Source organism: Aotus nancymaae, unplaced genomic scaffold (genome assembly GCF_030222135.1).
Source record: "Aotus nancymaae isolate 86718 unplaced genomic scaffold, 86718_ANA_hifiasm-v0.15.2.pri h1tg000032l_0, whole genome shotgun sequence".
NCBI lineage: Eukaryota > Metazoa > Chordata > Mammalia > Primates > Aotidae > Aotus > Aotus nancymaae.
Genome location: NW_026988445.1, coordinates 12,558,390 through 12,578,375, shown reverse-complemented (window position 1 = coordinate 12,578,375; position 19,986 = coordinate 12,558,390). Strand labels below are relative to the sequence as shown.

The window sequence follows — 19,986 nt, the reverse complement described above, 5'->3', positions numbered from 1 at the left end:
GTAAAAACACCTCTAAAAGGATTGTCCCAGATTTTCTATTGTTCTAATTCATAGTTTGAAATGGGAAGTACAATGCTGTGACTAAAAGCACTCTTAATTTGCTCTGAGCATAGGGCTTGGGATTTTAGGAACCAGAACAATGGAAATGATTTGAAATTGAGGGTGAGGTGGGGAAAGAATCAATTGGAGGGCATTTTTGAGAGTGTGGCTGTTAAGTCTGACACTGTGAAGGGTATGAAATGTTACCCTCCTTGCACAGTTTACATATATAAACACACACACACACATACACAAACATACGTTGTGTGGATATATATATATATTAATGTATGTATATACGGTCTATAGTTGTGTGTGTGTGTGTCTGTGTGTATGAACATGAGACTTCTGGATCAGGGATCAGATTCCCATGTCCTCTGTGTGTATAGTGGAATTTGTACCTTAAGAGGGGGATTCAAATTATGAAACTTGGAGCTTATAGAATGACTGGCATAGCAACCTTTCCTCTTCTCAAAGATAGAGAGAGAGAGACTTTTGCTTTGGAATGTACACAAATCCTCTCTGGGCAAGAGGAGGTCTCTATGTTTTTAAAACCCCTGGAGTGTAAGCAAATGGCTCTTAGTTTCATCACCCTTAGAAGGTAAGTGGCTCCAGGAGATGGAAGACAAGCTTCTCTGAGTCTGTCACCCTTAGCATGTGAGCAAATGGCAAGTGAGCCTCCAGGCAGAGCTGGGAAGCAGTATGGCAGGAAGTTTCTTGGGCTGGATTGGGGCTCTATCTGCAAAGTACCCCATCTACCCGATTTTCTCCATGCCCACCCCACTTCTGTGAAAGCTGGCAGTGAGCACATGCTTGGGAGTCTGGGTACACCCCTTATGTCCATGCCATCGGTCAGTTTTCTTTGCTATTAAGACTCTGCCTTTTGGTCAGCTGGACCCTAATCTAACAGAATTGACTATCTTACTATTTATTTAACTTCAATGGTGGATATGAGAAGTCCCAGATAATCTTTAATGAGGACTTTTTAGTAAATAGTTTTAGCCTGCTTTCTGTCAGACTCTTTCTAGAGAATTGATGAACTGTAAAATGTTTAAGAAGGGCAGAAATAAGAAATGCTAGAGAAGTGAAGGTCAGGAAAAGGACACAAATTGTAAATTTTGGTTTATAATAATTGGAGGTCTAACATCCTTGTTTGAGAAAATAACATAAATTGTGAATTCCTTGAAAATAGGAATCTACTTTAGTGTTCTTCCTGATCCCCAGTATAGTGCTGAGCACAAAGCAGAAATTTAGCATTTCAGAATTTATCAGAATTAGCTCTCTCTTTTAAATTCAGAGTTACATTCAAACAGGGATCCTTAGTCAATATTAAATCTGTTATATTTTGTTCTTACCTTTAAACCCTTTTGAAGAATAGGAATTGGAAAAGAACTGTATGATTTTGAGCTTAACCATAGCAAAAACTCAGGGTCTATTGTCATGTCTGGACTATTAAAACTGCAAAATAAAAAAAAAAAAAATATTTTAATGTGAAAAATGTAAAGCAACACGTTCTTAGAATTACAGCATTTCAATGTTTGAAGCAGCCTTATGAATCATTTTAATATCAAAGATCTTGCTATAATACCATCAGAGCTTCCATACTGCACAAGAATTTGTACAAGACCCATCAGTTACCATTTCAAAAAAGTAGCTTTCTTTCCTGTAAGTACAAAAAGTGATCATATACTCATTGCAAAAAATCTGGAAAAAATTACAAATTAAGAACAAAATGAAGAGTTCCACTGATCGAATTTGGGACAATTGAATGACAAAATAAGTGATGACAGTAACCATTATAATTTTTGAATAAAATAGAAATCAATGATGCCATAATGACATAAATAGATAAATAACAGAAAAGAAAGACAAGCTCTTCCTTTATAGAAGAACATCATTAAATAAATTCAGAAGAAGTTGTGGAGTTAGAAAGCTACCATTTGGTAAATAATACAGTAGAAATTCAGTCAAAAATTATTAATGAACTTTAAAAACTAGTGGGTGAAAGTTTAAAGTATGTATATGGTCTGAAAGTTCCCACAAGTGGCAGATACCACTTTAACCAAGTGACCAGAGTTAATATCAACAGTAATGAGACAGATTGCTATCACAGGTCTCTTGATATGATGTACTAAGAACGATATAACATTACTTCTATGATATTACTGCAATACTGCATAGCCTTAATCTAACCATAAGAGAATATTAGATAAATCCCAAATGACAGACACTTTACACAGTCAGCCTAGCCACCCAGGTAGCTCGAACTATTGTTGTATGCCACCATACCCTAAATCTCCTTTAATCTATAATAGTTCCTCATTCTACCTTTGCTTTTCATAATGTCGATGTTTTTGAAAAGTACAAGCTGGTTACAGTGGTTCCAGACTATCCGCAAGGGATTGGTTCCGGGACACCCTGTGGATACTAAAATTCTTGCACATTCAAGTCTCTTATATCAAATGGTATAGTATTTGTCTATAACCTACACACATCCTCCTGTATAATTTAAATCATGCCTAGATTATTTATAATACCTAATACATAGTAAATGCTGTGTAAATAGTTATACTGTATTATATAGGAAATACTTATACTATGAATAAAAACTGAAGTATTCTTAGTGTAGTTTTCAAGTTCCTGGAAAAAAGAAAACCTACATAAGATAGTTTACGTTTCATCTGAGTGGCTCAACACATTATTTTGTCATTGTTTACACACAGAATAAATTGCCATTTCTAGTTTTACTTTATAGTTTTGGTAATCAATCTGATCCCTCACAAATAAATGTAAATGTAAAACTCTTACAATTCTACAAGTGTGCAAAGCCTTGGCATAAATGATGCTGCAAGATGGCAGTTCTGGAGGAAGACCCATTGTTGTGTTTTCGTTAGTGCCTTTAAAGTGAGGTCTTCAGCTTTAGCTGCCTGATCACGGCCCAGAGAAACCATGGTCACATGATGGGTTGTTCCTTTCAACTCTTGTGCAAATCTCAGGAGGATATTGGTAAGGTCGGTCCCTGTATAAGAAGGTGGAGAGGTACATAAAACTGTGAGCTCATTTAATTCCCTCTTAAAATTCACAATCCAGTATTTACTGAGTAGTGGTGGCAAAAGGTATAGCCATGGTGGAAAGACTACAAGTTTTGAAATTAGAGCCAGAGTTTAAATTTTGGCCCTGCCACTTACTAGCCTAACACATGAGGATGATAATAATATCTAATGATAGCAGCACCTGCTGGTTGTCTACTCCAACGTCTACCTTTCCTTTCCTCCTCCGCAGCTGTACCCCAGTGTTGTTTGAGATGGCCGTGTACCCAGATAAAATACTACATTTTTAGCTTCTGTGGGCATCTAAGTTTTGTGATAGATTTTGGCAGCAAAATTTTGTTAGCAAAAGTGTTGTGTAATACCCAATAGCAAAGACATGGAATCAACTCAAATGGCTATCAATGATAGACTGGATAAAGAAAATGTGTACATATACACCATGAAATACTATGTAGCCACAGAAAGGAATAAGATAATTTCCTCTGCAGAGACATGGATGTGCTGGAAGCCTTTATCTCAGCAAACTAACAGAGGAACAGAAAACCAAACACTGTATGTTCTCACCTATAAGTGGGAACTGAACAATGAGAACACATGGACAAATGTGGGGGGAACAACACACACTGGGGCCTGTTGGGGGTTGAGGGAAGGAGAGCATTAGGATAAATGCTAATGCATGTGGGGCTTAATGCCTAGGTGAAGGGTTGATAAGTGCAGCAAATCACCATGACACATGTTTACCTATGTGAGAAATCTGCATGTCTTGCACATGTATCCTAGAACTTAAAATAAAAGAAAATTAAATAAAAATAAAAGTGGTGTGTAATACTTTGGATATCTCCTTAAAGGGAGGATGTGTGCCTTTCTTCCTTGCTTCCATTCTGTTGTTTGGAACATGAACATGATGGTTGGAGACCTAACCAACATCATGGGGTAAGTCTTCACAAAATGGACAGTACCTATTATGAGTGTGTCAGGCATGTAGCCAAGTGCTTTACATGGAAATGTTCCAGGTAAGAATCCTCCAGGTGGAGGCACTCTGGACAAGGTTTTGTGTCATAAAATCAAGGTTTGAAATGATCAATTCTAAAGATACATTTGATTTTTGGAACAGAAGATAAATGAAGAAAATACTCTGCTTGGGAGTAAATATTTTACTTTGGATCTGTGGTGCAAAAGATGAGAAAAACAACAACTACAACACAGCAACTGGAGTTTTGAGGAATACAAGGGCTGGCAGGCAGGGCCAATTTCTGATAGTTTATTTTGTAATATGTATTTTTGCAGAAGCCAGTATTTATTAAAAATGTGAATAGACATAAGGGCAATTCCAGCTTTCAGAGCAATAGTACGTGGTTGCAAGGTATTTTCTGTGCAAAAAATCACCCTTGATAAATTTTTCCATGTTTGTGAATCTGAAAGGTTTTATTCCTCTTTGTTATTTTATATTTTTAGAGAGATTTATTCTTAATATAGTTTAAAATTGTAATCAGCTCTTTTCCTAAAAATTTTAAATAAGACTAGGAAAATATTTTAAACACAGAATAGTCTGACACAGATTCTACTTCTCCATATTTCTTGGCTGATATTTTATCATCATTATATTAGTCTGTTCTCACACTGCTATGAAGAAATACCCAAAACTGGATAATTTATAAAGTAAATAGGTTTAATTCACTTACAGTTCTGCATTGCTGGGAAGGCCTCAGGAAACTTACAATCATGGTGGAAGGCAAAGGAGAAGCAGGCACCTTCTTCACAGGGTGGCAGGATGGAGTGAGTGCCAGGAAGGGAAATGCCAGGTGCTTATAAAACAACCAGATCTCGGGAGACTCACTCATTATGAGAACAGCATGGGGGAACCCACCCCCATGGTCCAATTACCTCCACCTGGTCTTGCCCTTGACATGTGGGGATTATGGGGATTACAATCCAAGGTGAGATTTGGATGGGGCACAGTCAAACCATATCAATCATCTTTTTTTTTTTTAGATGGAGTCTCGCTCTGCCACCAGGCTGGAGTGCAGTGCCTCAATCTTGGCTCACTGCAACCTCCACCTCCCGGGTTCATGTGATTCTCCTTCCGCAGCCTCCTGAGTAACTGGGACTACAGGCATCTGCCACCACACCCAACTAATTTTTGTATTTTCAGTAGAGAAGGGGTTACACCATGTTGGTCAGGATGGTCTCGATCTCTTGACCTCGTGATCCGCCTGCCTTGGCCTCCCAAAGTGTTGGGATTACAGGCATGAGCCACTGCGCCTGGCCTCAGTCATCTTAACTATTCACAAATAGCTTACCATGAGACTGAATAAGTATCAGCGGAGTTCTGGCATTGGATTCTTTATATGCATCTTTCAAATTAGCTCCAGTTCTTTGAAGATACTCATATCCCATTTTTTCAGTTATAAACTTTCTCACTGAATTCTTTAAATGTTCTGGTCTAAGAATTCTTATCTAAAAAAAAATGGAAGATAAGGTAAAATTAAAAACTAACCAGGGGAATATTCCCTATAGTAAAATGAAATGAAAATAAGAAGTATTCATTTTTTAGCTTTTCAGCCAGAGTTTTCCTGCTGGAGAAGCTTAATGAGAGTCTATGCATGGAGGGGAAGCTGCCACCATGTTCCTGACCATCATGTGGCCCTTTTTAGATACCAGGGCTACCTTGTGCCTCTATGTCTTTCACACGCTGAGTGAGCTCTTTCTTTCTTTGTAAAGATCCATGTTTTACTTTCCAATCTGCAAAAATAAATTTTTTTCTTCTCAGGTTTTTTCCTGCTCTGCTATCCATGTCTAGAGCAAGAAAACCCCATGGTGTTGGAGAGATAAAAATCCAGGATAACACAATTGGAAGAGTATTAATTCTTCCATTAATAAAATGAAATGAAATAAAATGAAAAGTGGTACATCTTTATATGTTTAAGCAATTAGAATACAAATCTGAAAAGAATGCTAGATGGACTAAGAGATTTTGGAAACAGTATAAACGTGTGATAAACATATTATAGGGTCAGGGCCTACTGGAAATCATTGCAAATTTCGACCTTTTCCATAAAAACTATTTTATACAAATCACTTATATGATATTTCTCTACATAATGACCATAAAATATGTCCTGAATATATTCAACATCTGGGACTCCATCATTTAAAGCAAAACTGAAGCTACACATATCTATGAGTCTGTGTGGATGTACTACGTTGGACCATGGGAAGTTGCCATTATAACCTATCAAAAACTATCAAATATTGGCAATTTTATATGTTTAACATGATACATTTAATCATTATGCTGAATTCTGCTCTTTTCTGTTATGCTTTGGAAAAATTATTACAATTTTCTTTTAATTATATGCATCATATATTTTTAAAAATGAAAATAGGCAGCACACAAAGACTGTAGGTCTAACAGCAGAGTTCACTCAGTATAACCAGTTAATGAAACAGTGTTAGAATCCTTGAGTGAAACAAATGATTAGATGTTTCCCTGATACCGTCACTGTGGAGAATTTATGCCCCCAAATGGCCATCATGATTTTTTGTCACCAACATTCCTCTTTTACTCTATTGATCAATCAAGATTTTATTACATTTCTCTACTGTTGTAAATTTTAACCCTTGAGGGCTTTTTGTTTTGTTTTGTTTTTGGAGAGGTAGGAGAGAAAGGGAAGATAGAAGAAATAGAGGCCAGTTGTGTTGGCTCGCATTTGTAATCTCAGCACTTTGGGAGGCTGAGGCAGGTGGATCATGAGGTCAGGAGTTTGAGACCAGACTGACTAATGTGGTGAAACCCCGTCTTCACTAAAAATACAAAAAATTAGCCAGGTGTGGTGGTGCACACCTGTAATCCCAGCTACTTGGGAGGCTTAGGCAGGAGAATCACTTGAATCCAGGAGGTAGAGGTTGCAGTGAGCAGAGATTGTGCCATTGCACTCCAGCCTGGGCGACAGAACAAGACTCCATCTCAAAATAAATAAATAAATAAAAAGAAGAAATAGAGTTCTGTTGAATTCAATTTCACTAGCTGCTTTCTAAGCAATCACAAATAGTTCTGAAAATTTTCTGCATGTCTATATCCCTCATTGTCCTCTTTCTCCCCCTTTTGAGTTTAATAGGCTATAGCAATGGCGAGGGGTGAAAAAGCTAGGCAAAGTCCTTGTCCTCATGGAACTCTGAGATAGTCTCCTTCTCTAGGGCAAGATTCTTTCTAATATATTTTAACTTAATCTTTTATGTGACAATCTCAATTTCTAGCTCTTACAGGTCAGGCTCAGTTTTAAATATCTAACTTAGTTTTCCTATATGTACATTCAACACTTTATCAGAGCAGGTCTTCTAACTTCTGGTTTGGAAAATAGGATCACTACATTCATAACATTTCTAGTTCATAAACTAAAATCACTGGGAACTTATTGGGGGAAGGTAATGTGGCATGGTTTTAAAACCTAATTATTTTGTTGTTCAGGTAATTCATACTTGCTACATAAAATTCAAGCAATGCAAAAAGGTAAAAATGAACAGATAAAGGTCTTACTCCCCAGATATATTGTTTCTTGTTGCTCCTTCTAGATATTTTTAGCACTTATACAGGTATCTCTCTATCCCCCACCCTTTCTCCACAAATGAAGTTGTTCTATAGATTGTTCAATATTTTGTATTTGTTAATTAATATAGCTTAAACATATTTTTATTAATACTAAATATATTTTCATGTCATGACTATGACTAATAGATATTTTCATGTCATAGACTATGACTAATCCACATGCAGAGTAGAGGTATCAGTCTTTCTAAAGTTGTCAGGCAGATAACAAAAAATTAGAGAAGTAGGCTAGATAGAAGAAGAAAATCCCCTTCTAAAAGAAAAATAAAGATGCGAATATGATGGCAGATGGCAACTAACATTCAAATGCAGTGTCAGGAAGTAGCAGGGAGCAGTGAAGACTGTAGTGCACTGGCCTAAGGGATAGACACTACTCAGCTCTGGCTATTGTTGCCATTGAGGAATGTGGGCTCAGTGTTGCCTGATTAAGACCAGAAATCTGGATTTTTATTTGAAATCTCTCAACTTTCAAATTTTGGCTCAAAAGTAAAAAATTACCCAAACTCAAACCAAAACAAAAAACAAATGTGTGTATCAATGTTCGTAGTAGCATTATTCACAATAGCCAAAAGGCAGAAGCAAACCTTTGTTGTCGATCAATGAATAAATGGCTAAATGAAACATGATATATACATACAATGGGATGTTACTTAGCCTTAAAATGGAAGGAACTTCTGACACATGCTACAACATGGATGAACTTTGAAAACATCATGCTATATGAAATAAGCCAGACATAAGCATGACGGGAGACAGAAGTTAGAATGGTGGTTGCCAGCAACTGTCAGGAGGAGAGCCAAGGGAGTTATTATTTAACAGGCATAGAATTTCTATTTAAGATGATGACAAAGTTTTGGAAATGGATAAGGATGATAGTTACACAACATTGTAGATATACTAAATGTCACTGAACTGCACACTTAAAGGGTTAAAATGAATTATTATGAAGATGAAATAATATATCTATATTTTATCACAATAAAACCCAGGAAAAACTCACTTTAAGATATGTATATATAGAACTTTTAAAAAGTATATGATATTTATTTTAGTTATTTTTACTTAAAGACTTGGAAGTTGCCATGGTCTGAATGCTGGTGTGTCCCCAAAATTTACATGGTGAAACCTAATCTCCAATGTGTTAGTATTAAGAGGTAGAGCCTTAGGAGAGAATTAGGTCATGAGGGCTCTGCCCTCGGGTTGGAATTAGTTCCCTTATAAAGAAGTCTTGAGGACCCGGGCAACATAGTGAGATCTGATCTCTTAAAACATTAGCCTGTCATGGCGATGCATACCTGTAGTCTCAGCTACTCAGGTGGCTGAGGCAGGAGTTTCAAGCTTCAGTGAGCTATAATCACATCACTACACTACAGCCTGGATGCCAGAGTGAGACCTAATTTCAAAAAGAAAAAAGAGAAAGACTTTCTTGTTGTGAAGACACAGCAAGACGATGCCACCCATGAAGCAATCGACCGGACACTGAATCTGCTGGGTCTTTGATCTTAGACTCCTAGCCTCCAGAGCTGTGAACAGTACATTTCTAATGTTTATAAATTGCCCAATCTAGTGGGTTTTAGCAATCTGTTTTGTTACAGCAACCCAAATGAATTAAGACAAAAATCTTCCAGGCAAGATCATGAGTTCAAATCCATTTGATTAGTAATAAATTGTACTTGAAAAGTTGAAAAAACCCACAAAACTTCAGGTCAAATAAAACATGTTTATAAGCCAGATGCAGTCATATTTTGCAATCTCTACCTAGAGAGAATTTTAAAGTGTTGCAAAAATAAAGTTTAAGGCAGAAATCAAAGGATTACTGGTTGTCCAGGTTAGCATTTTCAGGAATTTCAGGAATTTAAGAATTTAAGGAATTTAAATGACATGAGAGATCTTCCTCTCACTAAACTAGGGAATAAATGTCAAAATAAAGACTTTTTTAAGGCAATAAGGATGAATTTAGGATGATCTACCCTGGAAAGTATAATATAGTATGACTACCAAGAGCACAGCTATGAGAACCACGCTGTCTGAGATGCAACCTGGCCCTATTAGGCAATTTATAAGCCTTGGTTTCCTAATCTGTAAAATGAGGGAAATAATTATGCCTACTTTCCAAGACTATTGTAAGGATTAAATAGAATAATATATGTAAAGTGCTTAACACATATTAAACTTTTCATGTGTTGGGGTGCTCATAAATGACACCCATGTATACCCATAACTCACCAAACTCTAACCTCAGCCAGATTCTGAACAACTGAGAAATAGAGGTGTTGGGCAAAAATATCATTTTATTAATATTAATGGTCATGTTGGTGGATGTGGTTTAGGTGTGAAGCAACAATATGCTCCCTGATATGGAACCTAGAATTAGACAGATTACCTGTCACAAGCAGTGCTGGTCAGCCACTGGCCTCTCCCTACAGGACCAAGGTCTGTTTCTGTATGGTTTATGACATGGAGAAGCAGAGCAGAAAGTATGCTCTTCATAGGCAGACAAATCCCAAAAGGGACAGGGTCAAAATGGCTATGAGTCCTCCTCTCTAGGGAAGAATAAATGAGGGGACAGAGGGACTCCAGGAATGTTACTCACATGGGACTCTCTGCATGAAAGAAACACTAAGGTGAAGTGTAAGTGCTTCCCTCTAACGTTAACATTCACAAAATGTTTTTTTAAAAACATATTTTGCTTATAAAATTTTAATTTTGAAGGGTTTAAGTTACTAATAAAGCACTTAAAACATTTAGAATATTAATATTTTCTCATAATATATCTTACCAAAATAAGTCTTTGAAATGAAGTGAGTTTCTCCCAAGGAAAATATACAGGATTACACACGTCTTTATTTTCATTCAAAAGTTCAGCTAGATATAATTTAGAGAAAGAAACTTGGCTTAACAGTCAAATACTTTATACCATTGAAAGATATCACAATGAAAATTTGTTATACAATTGTAAAGTTTTTTTTTTTTTTCTAAACATGGCTGACTTTTAAAGTGAGCTTTATTTCCATAAGATTTGAGGCATCACTGGCTATCCTTCACACTTCAAAAGAGGTAAGACATTAAGATAGATTTAAGTTTCAATTTGGTCCAGCTGAAGTGGTGGATGAATAGTGATATAACAAGATGATGGACAGATGAAGAAATAAAATGAGAAGCAAAAGGCATAGCCAGTCAACGCAGTATAACCTATTCCTGTATATGTGATGTTTTTCTGATGAATGTAAACTAATAAGTCTAGAGGTTGGAGATTTCTACTCATAATCCAGCTATAACAGATACAGGAAATGAGAATCAAATGGAAATGCAACCAGATTATTAAATTTTTGAAAAATTAAATATTATATCTATCTACATATATTTCATACTGACCGCCTTACCACCACAATAGTCCTACTGGATTACAATTTTTTACAAGGTGGGAAGCCTTCTAGTCCTCATTTCCAGCTGTCCCAGATACAGTTATCATTTATACTTACCTCTTGTTTCTACGGTATTTTCCCAATGTCTACCTTTAAATACAAATTAGTTTATAGAAATGACTTTTTTGAATGTAGACAATATTGATGTGTTAATCTTAAAACAAGACACATGAAGATCTAACTATAAATGGATAATTTGGGGTTATTTGCAAAATAAAAAGATCTTTACGAAAAGTGTCAATAAAGAATTCTTTTAAATAAAAGTTACTAACTCTTGTAGTATAATAAATTATGGGTCCTAATATATTAGTGATAAATGCAACAAAATAAAATGATAATTACTCAGAGAGAAAACTCTAGGGGAGGAGAACTTCTTAATAAGAACTTGAAATCAAGAAATTACAAAAGAAAAAAATGACATAATTGACTATGCAAACATTTAAATACATATAGCATAGGTACTATAAACAAATTCAATAGACAATGAAAAATTTGGAAAAACATTTGAATACAGATGTTAATACATATAATAATACAAAAAGCTAATTATCTATAACACTAACAGGATTTTAAACTTTTCAGATGGGCAAAAGTTAAAAAAAAAATATTCCTATGGAAAATGGGCATTCATATTGCTAGTGGAAGTATAAACTTGGGCTATGGGAAAAAAGTGGATATAAATTTAGGCTACCTTAGTGGCAGTCTGCTCATTCATGCAGACTGTGTCCCAATCGCCACTCTATCAGCCTGCATTGAGCACATATGTGTATATATACATGTATAAAATAGATGTGTGAATCTTATTGGTTCTGTCCCTCAGGAGAACCCTGACTAATACAAGTTACATGAAAAAACGCTCAACCAAACTAGTAATAAGGGAAATTCAAATTAAAACTTCAGCAAAATGCCATTTCATACCTACCTTATTGATATTAAATACTGATGAGGATTGGTTAAGCTTATGGAGCAATAAAAAATTATGAATTGCTAAAGGTCACTGAAATTGGTACAAGTATTTTAGAAAAACAATTTTATATTACTCAATACAGTTGAAAATAACATATGCTTTCACCCAGAAATTTCACTCCTTAGCATTAAGTTAAAAAACAAATAATTCTTGTTCATATACACCAAAGGAGAAATATACTGGAATGTGCATAGCAGAATTATATATAACAGCAAAAACAAAAACTGGAAATAACCCAGACGTCCATCAACAATAGAATGGTAAGTAAATTGTTTTATCAGTAAAGGATGAATAGGAGACACTGAATGTTTTTAAGTTGGGTAAAGCCTATATAAGTGTTTGCTTATTTTTGCAGGTATCGTATACTTAATAAAAACATTATAAAAATAATACATATGCATTGTATAAAATTTAGACTATTTAGACTATGAAAGTAAAATTACTCAAGATTCCTACCACCCACAGATAACCATTATTAATATTTCAGTGCATATATTTTCAGAATTCAAACTATATGGTGTATATGTATGTATGCTGGTTTACACTAACACATGCGACTATTTTTCCTTGTTATCAAATATACCTAAATACTTTAGAAAGAAAAGATACATATACAGGCTATATTATACAAGGATACTTTTACCAAATTGGACAAGAACTTAATATATAAAGTTTAAATCTCAAAACAAAATACCAATGAAGAGAAAAACAATTCTGTCAAGAAAAGATTTCTTAATGAAAGTTTACCAAAGATTCTTTAAAGGTTTCCTATTTTACTTCTGCCATTTTTAAGTTAAGAACACAACAAAACTCCTTTAAACAAAAGCGAAGACAGAATAGTATAGTGGTGGGAGAAAGAGGGGTAGATGCTACTTTAGATAAGGTGGTCTTCCCTTACCATTTCTATGAAAAATAGCATACAACATCACTCCTACATAACCTTTTTTTCCATCATTTTTCTTCATAGTACTCATCACTTCATTTATCTATCTCTCCTGGTAAAATATAAGCTCCATGAGGTCAGAGAATTTGTTATGTCCACTGCTGTTATTTGAACTAGGTAGGTAGTGCCTACGTAGTTCAGTGCCTGAAACATAGTAAGTACTCAATAACCATGTGGTGAATGAATGAATGAACTAAATGAGCTAAATGTCATTATAGCTTTTTATAGTCGGAGGAGGTAAGTGAGTGTGGGGGTGGCAGGGGAGGGTATGTTGGTTAAGAGGTTGTGTGTATTAATCATAAATCACATTTGAAATTTCAAAATGTATTCATTTTATAGCAAAAAAACTATGTTTATATTTTTTCAAAAATCTTTTTACCTCATTAATATCAGAGTTTGTTTTTACTTCTGACTTTTTAACAGAAATAGCATGTGACTTTACATTATCAGCAAGTTCTTCACAATCATTTGTTATCTTTCCAGTAGGAAAAGAGTTGACCTTGAATGTTCTGTATTAAGAAATGGGAAGAAAAAAATCATTTAAAATCATTTATATCTACACATATAAAGAACACCTAAAACTCAACAACAAAAAGCAACCCAATTAAAAAACAGGCAAAGGATTTGACCAGGCCTTTCTCCAAAGAAGATACCAGAAAGGACAATAAGCACAAGAAAAAAATGCTTAATATCACTAATCACTAGAGAAATGCAATCCAAAACACAATGAGATACTGTATTACCTCACACCCATTACAATGGCTATTATCATTTAAAAAAAATAGAAAATAATAATAAATGTTGGCTAGGTTGGAAGTACAAGAAGATTATAGAACACCAAGCAGATTTAACCTAAAGAAGACTACCCCAAGGTATTTAATAATCAAACTCCCAAAGATCAAGACAGAGTGATACACAGACAGACAGACAGACAGTACAAAAGAAAAAACCCTTCTACCCTAGAATGGTACATCTGGCAAAAATATCCTTCAAACACAAAGGAAAAATAAAAACCTTCCCAGACCAACAAAACCTCAGGGTTTTGCCAGATGCTTATTATCAATGCCAGATCTATCCTACAAGAAATGATAAAGGAACTGCTTCAATCTGAAATAAAAGAACACTAATGAGCAATAAGAAATCATCTGAAGGTACAAAATTCACTGGTAACAGTAAGTACATATATAAAAACACAGAATATGATAACACTAATTGTGGTGTGTAAACTACTCATATTTTAAGTAGAAAGATGAACAAATCAAAAATAACTACAATAATTTTTCAAGACACTGTACAAGATATTAAAAGAAACAATAAAAGTTAAGAAGCAGGGAGATGAAGTTAAAGTATAGAGATTTCATAACTCTCCTTTTCTTGTTTGTATGTTTGTTTATGCAATCGATGTTAAGTTGTCATCAGGTTAAAATAATGGGTTATAAGATATTATTTGCAAGACTCATGGTAACCTAAAATCTATAAACATACAACAGATACACAAAAAATAAGAAAATAGAAATGAAAACATACTACCCAAGAAAATCACCTTCACTAAAAGGAAGACAGGAAGGAAGAAAAGAAGGAAAGGGCCACCACAAAAGGGCCAAAAAACAAATAACAAAATGGCAGGAGTAAGTCCTTACTTAATTAAGACTGAATGTAAATGGACTAAATTCTCTAATCAAAAGATATAGAGTGGCAAAATGAATGAAAAACCAAGAATCAACCTTCTGTTGCCTACAAGAAACACACTTTACCTCAACAAACATAGACTGAAAATAAAGCTACAAAAAAAGACATTCCACACAAATGGAAACCATAAAAGAGGAGTAGTTATACATACTTCAGACAACATAGATTACACAACAGAAAGTATAAAAAGAGACAAAGAGGGTTATTATATAATGATAAAGTGGTCAATTCAGCAAGAGGACAGAACATTTGTAAAATACCCATCACTGGAGCATACAGATAAAAAAAGCAAGTATTATTGACAGAGCAGAAGCACCCTGACCTCAAATAAACACCACCACTTAAGTTCCAGCTCCCTTTCTAGCCTCATGAATTTCAAGGAAATCACTTCTCTACTAACTACAATCAGCCAGAAAGAACAAACAGTAAAAGACAGATAAGACAGCTGGGCTACAGAGGGAGATGCCAGGAAAGTCTCTTGGGTAACTGCCAAACTTCACCCTTATAGAATGGGGCCCTGTAGTGAGCCTTAATAAGCCCATTCCTTTCCCTTCAGATGCACTAAGATAGGGAAGCTAAAAGAAAACTCGGGGGTATGACTGCAGCTGCAGAAAGATGTATGGGAACAGACACAAAACTCTCCCTCCTAGATAAGCACAACAAAGAGACACAGAAACAGTCCAAGCCTCTAATAAAGTCTCCCACCCTGAATTGTTAAAAACTCTTAGTTTGGGCCAGGCGTGGTGGCTCACGCCTGTAATTCCAGCACTTTGGGAGGCTGAAGTGGGTGGATCACGAAGTCAGGAGTTCAAGACCAGTCTGGCCAACATAGTGAAATCCTGGCTCTACTAAAAATACAAAAAAATTAGCTGGGTGTGGTGGTATGCGCCTGTTATCTCAGCTACTTGGGAGGCTGAGGCAGGAGAATCAAGTGAACCCGGGAGGCAGAGGATGCAGTGGGCCAACATCATGCCATTGTACTCGAGCCCAGGCAACAGTGTCAGACTCCATCTTAAAAAAAACAACAACAACAAAAAAACAAATACTCTTAGTCTGTAAGAGAGTAGGTCTCTGACCTAACTCAGCCAGAAGGCTCCTCTCAGGTTTGTTTTCTCTAAAAGAAACCTGTCTAGACTGGCAAGTCACCTTTCATGTCTCTTTCTCTTTAATTCTTACAATTATTATCTCTTAAGAGAGAGATAAATCCCAATTACAATAATAGCTGGAGACTTCAACACCACATTTTCAGCCTTGGACAGATCATCCAGACAGAAAATCAACAAAGAAACATCAGACTTAATATGCAGGAAAAACAAAATGGACCTAACAGATACTTACAGAACATTTCATCCAATGGCTACAAAACACACACTCTTCTCCTTAGCACACGATAATTCTCAAGGATAGAACATACATCAGGTCACAAAACAAGTCTTAAAACGTTCAGTAACATCAAATAATACCAAGAATCTTCTCTGACCACAAAACAAAAACAAACAAACAAACAAAAAAAACCCTACAAATCAATCACAGAGGGAATTCTGGGAATTATACAAACACATGGAATTTAATCAATATGTCCCTACATGGCCATGCTCCTATAGTGGCTCAATGAAGAGATTAAGAAGGAAATGGAAGCATTTATTGAAACAAAGGATAATGAAAACATAACATACCCAAAACTATGGGATACTGCAAAAGCATAACTAAAAGGGAAGTGTATAGAGGTAAGTTTCTACTTCAAAGAAAAAAAAAAAATCCTTCAAAATAAACAACCTAATGATACATCTTAAAGAGTGAGAAAAGCAAGAGCAAACCAAATCCAAAGTTAGTAGAAGAAAAGAAACAATAAAGATCAGAGCAATAAAACTACAGAAAAGATCAATGAAACAAAAAGTTGGTTTTTGAAAAGATAAAGAAAACTGACAAACTTGAGCCAAACTAACTAAAAGAACAAAAAGAGCAAAGACCCAAATAAATAAAATCAGAGATTAAAAAGGAGACATTACAATTGATACTGCAGAAATTCAAAGGATCATAGCGGCTACTATGAGCAACTATATGCAATAAATTGGAAATCCTAGAAAAAAGGGATCAATTGCTAGACACATACAACCTACCTGCCACTTAGCTAGCAGAAGATAAGAAATAACCAAAATCAGAGCCAAAATGAAGGAAACTGAGACATACATACACACAAAAATTTTTTTTAAAGATCAAAGAATCCAGGAGCTGTTTTTGAAAAAATTAATAAAATAGGCCACCAGCTACACTAACTAAGAATAAAAGAAGATCCAAATAAACATCACTAGAAACAATGAAGGGAATGTTACTACTGACCCCACAGAAATAAAAACAACCATCAGAAACTACTACAAACACTTCTGCACACAAACTAGAAAACTTAAAAGAGATGGATAAATTCTTGGACACATAAACCCTCACAAGACTGTGCCAGGAAGAAATTGATTCCCTGAACAGACCAATAATGAGCTCTCAAATTGAATCAGTAATAATAGCCTACCAAGCAAAAAAGCCCAGGACCTAACGGAATTGCAGCCAAATTCTAGCAGATGTACAAAGAAGAGCTGGTACCATTCCTACAGAAACTATGATAAAAAAAAATGAGGAGGAAGAACTTCTTTCTCCAAATCATTCTATGAGGCCAGTGTCATCTTGATACCAAAACCTGGCAGGCAGATGTGCGCGCACGTACACGCGTGCACACACACACAGACACACACACACAGTAAAAACCAAACCTTCAAGCCAATATCCTTAATGAATATTGATGCAAAAATCCTCAACAAAATACCTGCAAACTGAATCCAGTAGCACATCAAAAACTAATACAATATGATCAAGTAGGCTTCATCCCTAGGATCCAAGGTTGGCTCAACATACACAAATCAATAAATGTGATTCATCACATAAACAGAACTAAAGACAAAAACCACATGATTATCTCAACAGATGATAAAAAGGCTTTCAATAAAATTCAATATCCTTCATGTTAAAAACTCTCAATAAGCTAGATATTGAAGGAACGTACCTCAAAATAATAAAGAGCTATCCATGACAAACTCAGAGCCAACATTACACTCAAGGGGCAAAAGCTGGACGCATTCCCCACGAAACCAGCAAAAGACAAGGATGTCCTCTCTCACCACTATTATTCAACATGGTATTGGAAGTCCTGACCAGAGGAATCAGGCAAGAGAAAGAAATAAAGTGCATCCAAATAGGAAGAGAGGAAGTCAAACTATCACTGTTTGCAGACAACATGATTCTATGTCTATAGTTTCAGCCCCAAAGCTGCTCCTTCAGCTGATAAACAACTTCAGCAAAGTTGCAGGATACAAAATCAATGTATGAGAATCACTAGCATTCCTATATACCAACAACATTCAAGCCAAGAGCCAAATCATGAATGAACTCCTGTTCAGTTGCCACAAAAAGAATAAAATACCTAGAAATACAGCTAACCAGGGAATAAAAGATCTCTACAATGAGAGAATTACGAAACACTGCTCAAAAAATCAGAAAGGATACAAAGAAATGAAAAAACATCCCATGCTCATGGATAAAAGAATAAATATCATTAAAATGGCTATACCGCCCAAAGCAATTTACAGATTCAATGCTATTCCTATCAAACTACCAACGGCATTCTTCACATAATTAGAAAAAAATTATTTAAAAATTTATATGGGGCTGGGTGCGGTGGCTCACGCCTGTAATCCCAGCACTTAGGGAGGCCGAGGCGGGTGGATCACGAGGTCAAGAGATCGAGACCATCCTGGTCAACATGGTGAAACCCCGTCTCTACTAAAAATAAAAAAAATTAGCTGGGCATGGTGGCGCGTGCCTGTAATCCCAGCTACTCGGGAGGCTGAGGCAGGAGAATTGCCTGAACCCAGGAGGCGGAGGTTGCGATGAGCCGAGATCGCGCCATTGCACTCCAGCCTGGGCAACAAGAGCGAAACTCCGTCTCAAAAAAAAAAAAAAAAAAAAATTTATATGGATCCCAAAAAGAGCGTGAATAGCCCAGGCAATCCTAAAGAAAAACAAAGCTGGATGAATCACATTACCCAACTTCAAACTATACTACAAGGCTACAGTGACCAAAAGAGAATGGTACTGGTGCAAAAACAGGCACATAGACCAATGGAACACAATAGAGATCCCAGAAATAAGGCCCAATATCTATGACCATCTGATCTTTGACAAAGCTGACAAAAACAAGCAATGGGGGAAACACTCCCTATTCAATAAATGGTGCTGAGATAACTGGCTAGCCAAATGCAAAAGTAAAGCTCGATCCCTTTCTTACACCATATATAAAATCAACTCAAGATGGATTAAAGATTTAAATGTAAAACCCAAAACTATAAAAACCCTGGAAGACAATCTAGGCAGTACCATTTTGGACACAGGAATGGGTAAAGATTTAATGATGAAGATACAAAAAGTCATTGCAACAAAAGCAAAAATTGACAAACAGGGTCTAATTAAACTTAAGAGCTTATGCACAGGAAAAGAAACTATCAACAGAGTAATCAGACAACCTACAGAATGGGAGAAAATATTTGCAAACTTTGCATCTGACAAAGGTCTAATATCCAGCATCTACAAGGAACTTAAACAAATTTACAAGAGAAAAACAACTCCATTAAAAAGTGAGCAAAGAATATAATCAAACACTTCACAAAAGAAGACATACAGCAGTCAATATGCATATGAAAAAAAAGTTGAATATCAGTGATCATTAGAATAATGCAAATCAAAATGACAATAAGATACCATCTCACACCAATCAAAACGGCTATTATTAAAGAGTAAAAAAATTAATGGATGCTGGTGAGGTTGTAGAGAAAAGGGAACCCTTAAACACTGTTGCCGGGAATGTAAATTAGTTCAACCACTGTGGAAAACAGTATGGCGATTCCTCAAAGAGCTAAAAACAGAACTACCATTCGACCCAGCAATCCTGTACCCAAAGGAATATAAAGCATTTTACCATAAAGACACATGAACACCAATGTTCACTGAAGCACTGTTCACAATAGCAAAGACATGGAATCAACCTAAATGCCCATTAATGACAGACTGGATAAAGAAAATGTGGTATGTATACACCATGTAATACAATGTAGCCATAAAAAAGAACAAGATCATGTCTTTTGCAGGAACACGGATGGAACTGGAGGTGATCATCCTTAGCAAACTAATGCAGAAATAAAAAAAAATACTGCATGTTTTCACTT

The 19,986-nt window shown here is 35.7% G+C and overlaps 1 protein-coding gene across 7 annotated transcripts in view; it reads right to left on the bottom strand.

Moving 5' to 3' along the window:
- The window catches only part of DNAH14 (dynein axonemal heavy chain 14), a 67,051-nt gene that overhangs the window by 34,079 nt on the left and 12,986 nt on the right, over window positions 1-19,986 (bottom strand). For 4 of the 7 annotated variants that reach the window (XR_010345083.1, XR_010345088.1, XM_064383552.1 and 1 more), the window contains exons 1-5: window positions 12,986-13,027; window positions 10,475-10,560; window positions 5,390-5,546; window positions 2,848-3,058; window positions 1,395-1,497 (exon numbers count right to left, since the gene is read on the bottom strand). Coding sequence is in view for 2 of the 7 variants with exons in the window: in XM_064383552.1 (XP_064239622.1) it covers window positions 1,395-1,497; window positions 2,848-3,058; window positions 5,390-5,546; window positions 10,475-10,560; window positions 12,986-13,013 (585 nt within the window). In the remaining 5 variants the exon portion in view is untranslated. Of the gene's footprint in view, window positions 1-1,394; window positions 1,498-2,847; window positions 3,059-5,389; window positions 5,547-8,990; window positions 9,089-10,474; window positions 10,561-12,985; window positions 13,028-13,409; window positions 13,480-19,986 lie in introns of those variants that run through there. The other 3 variants (XR_010345086.1, XR_010345087.1, XR_010345085.1) reach the window with 3 other exon arrangements.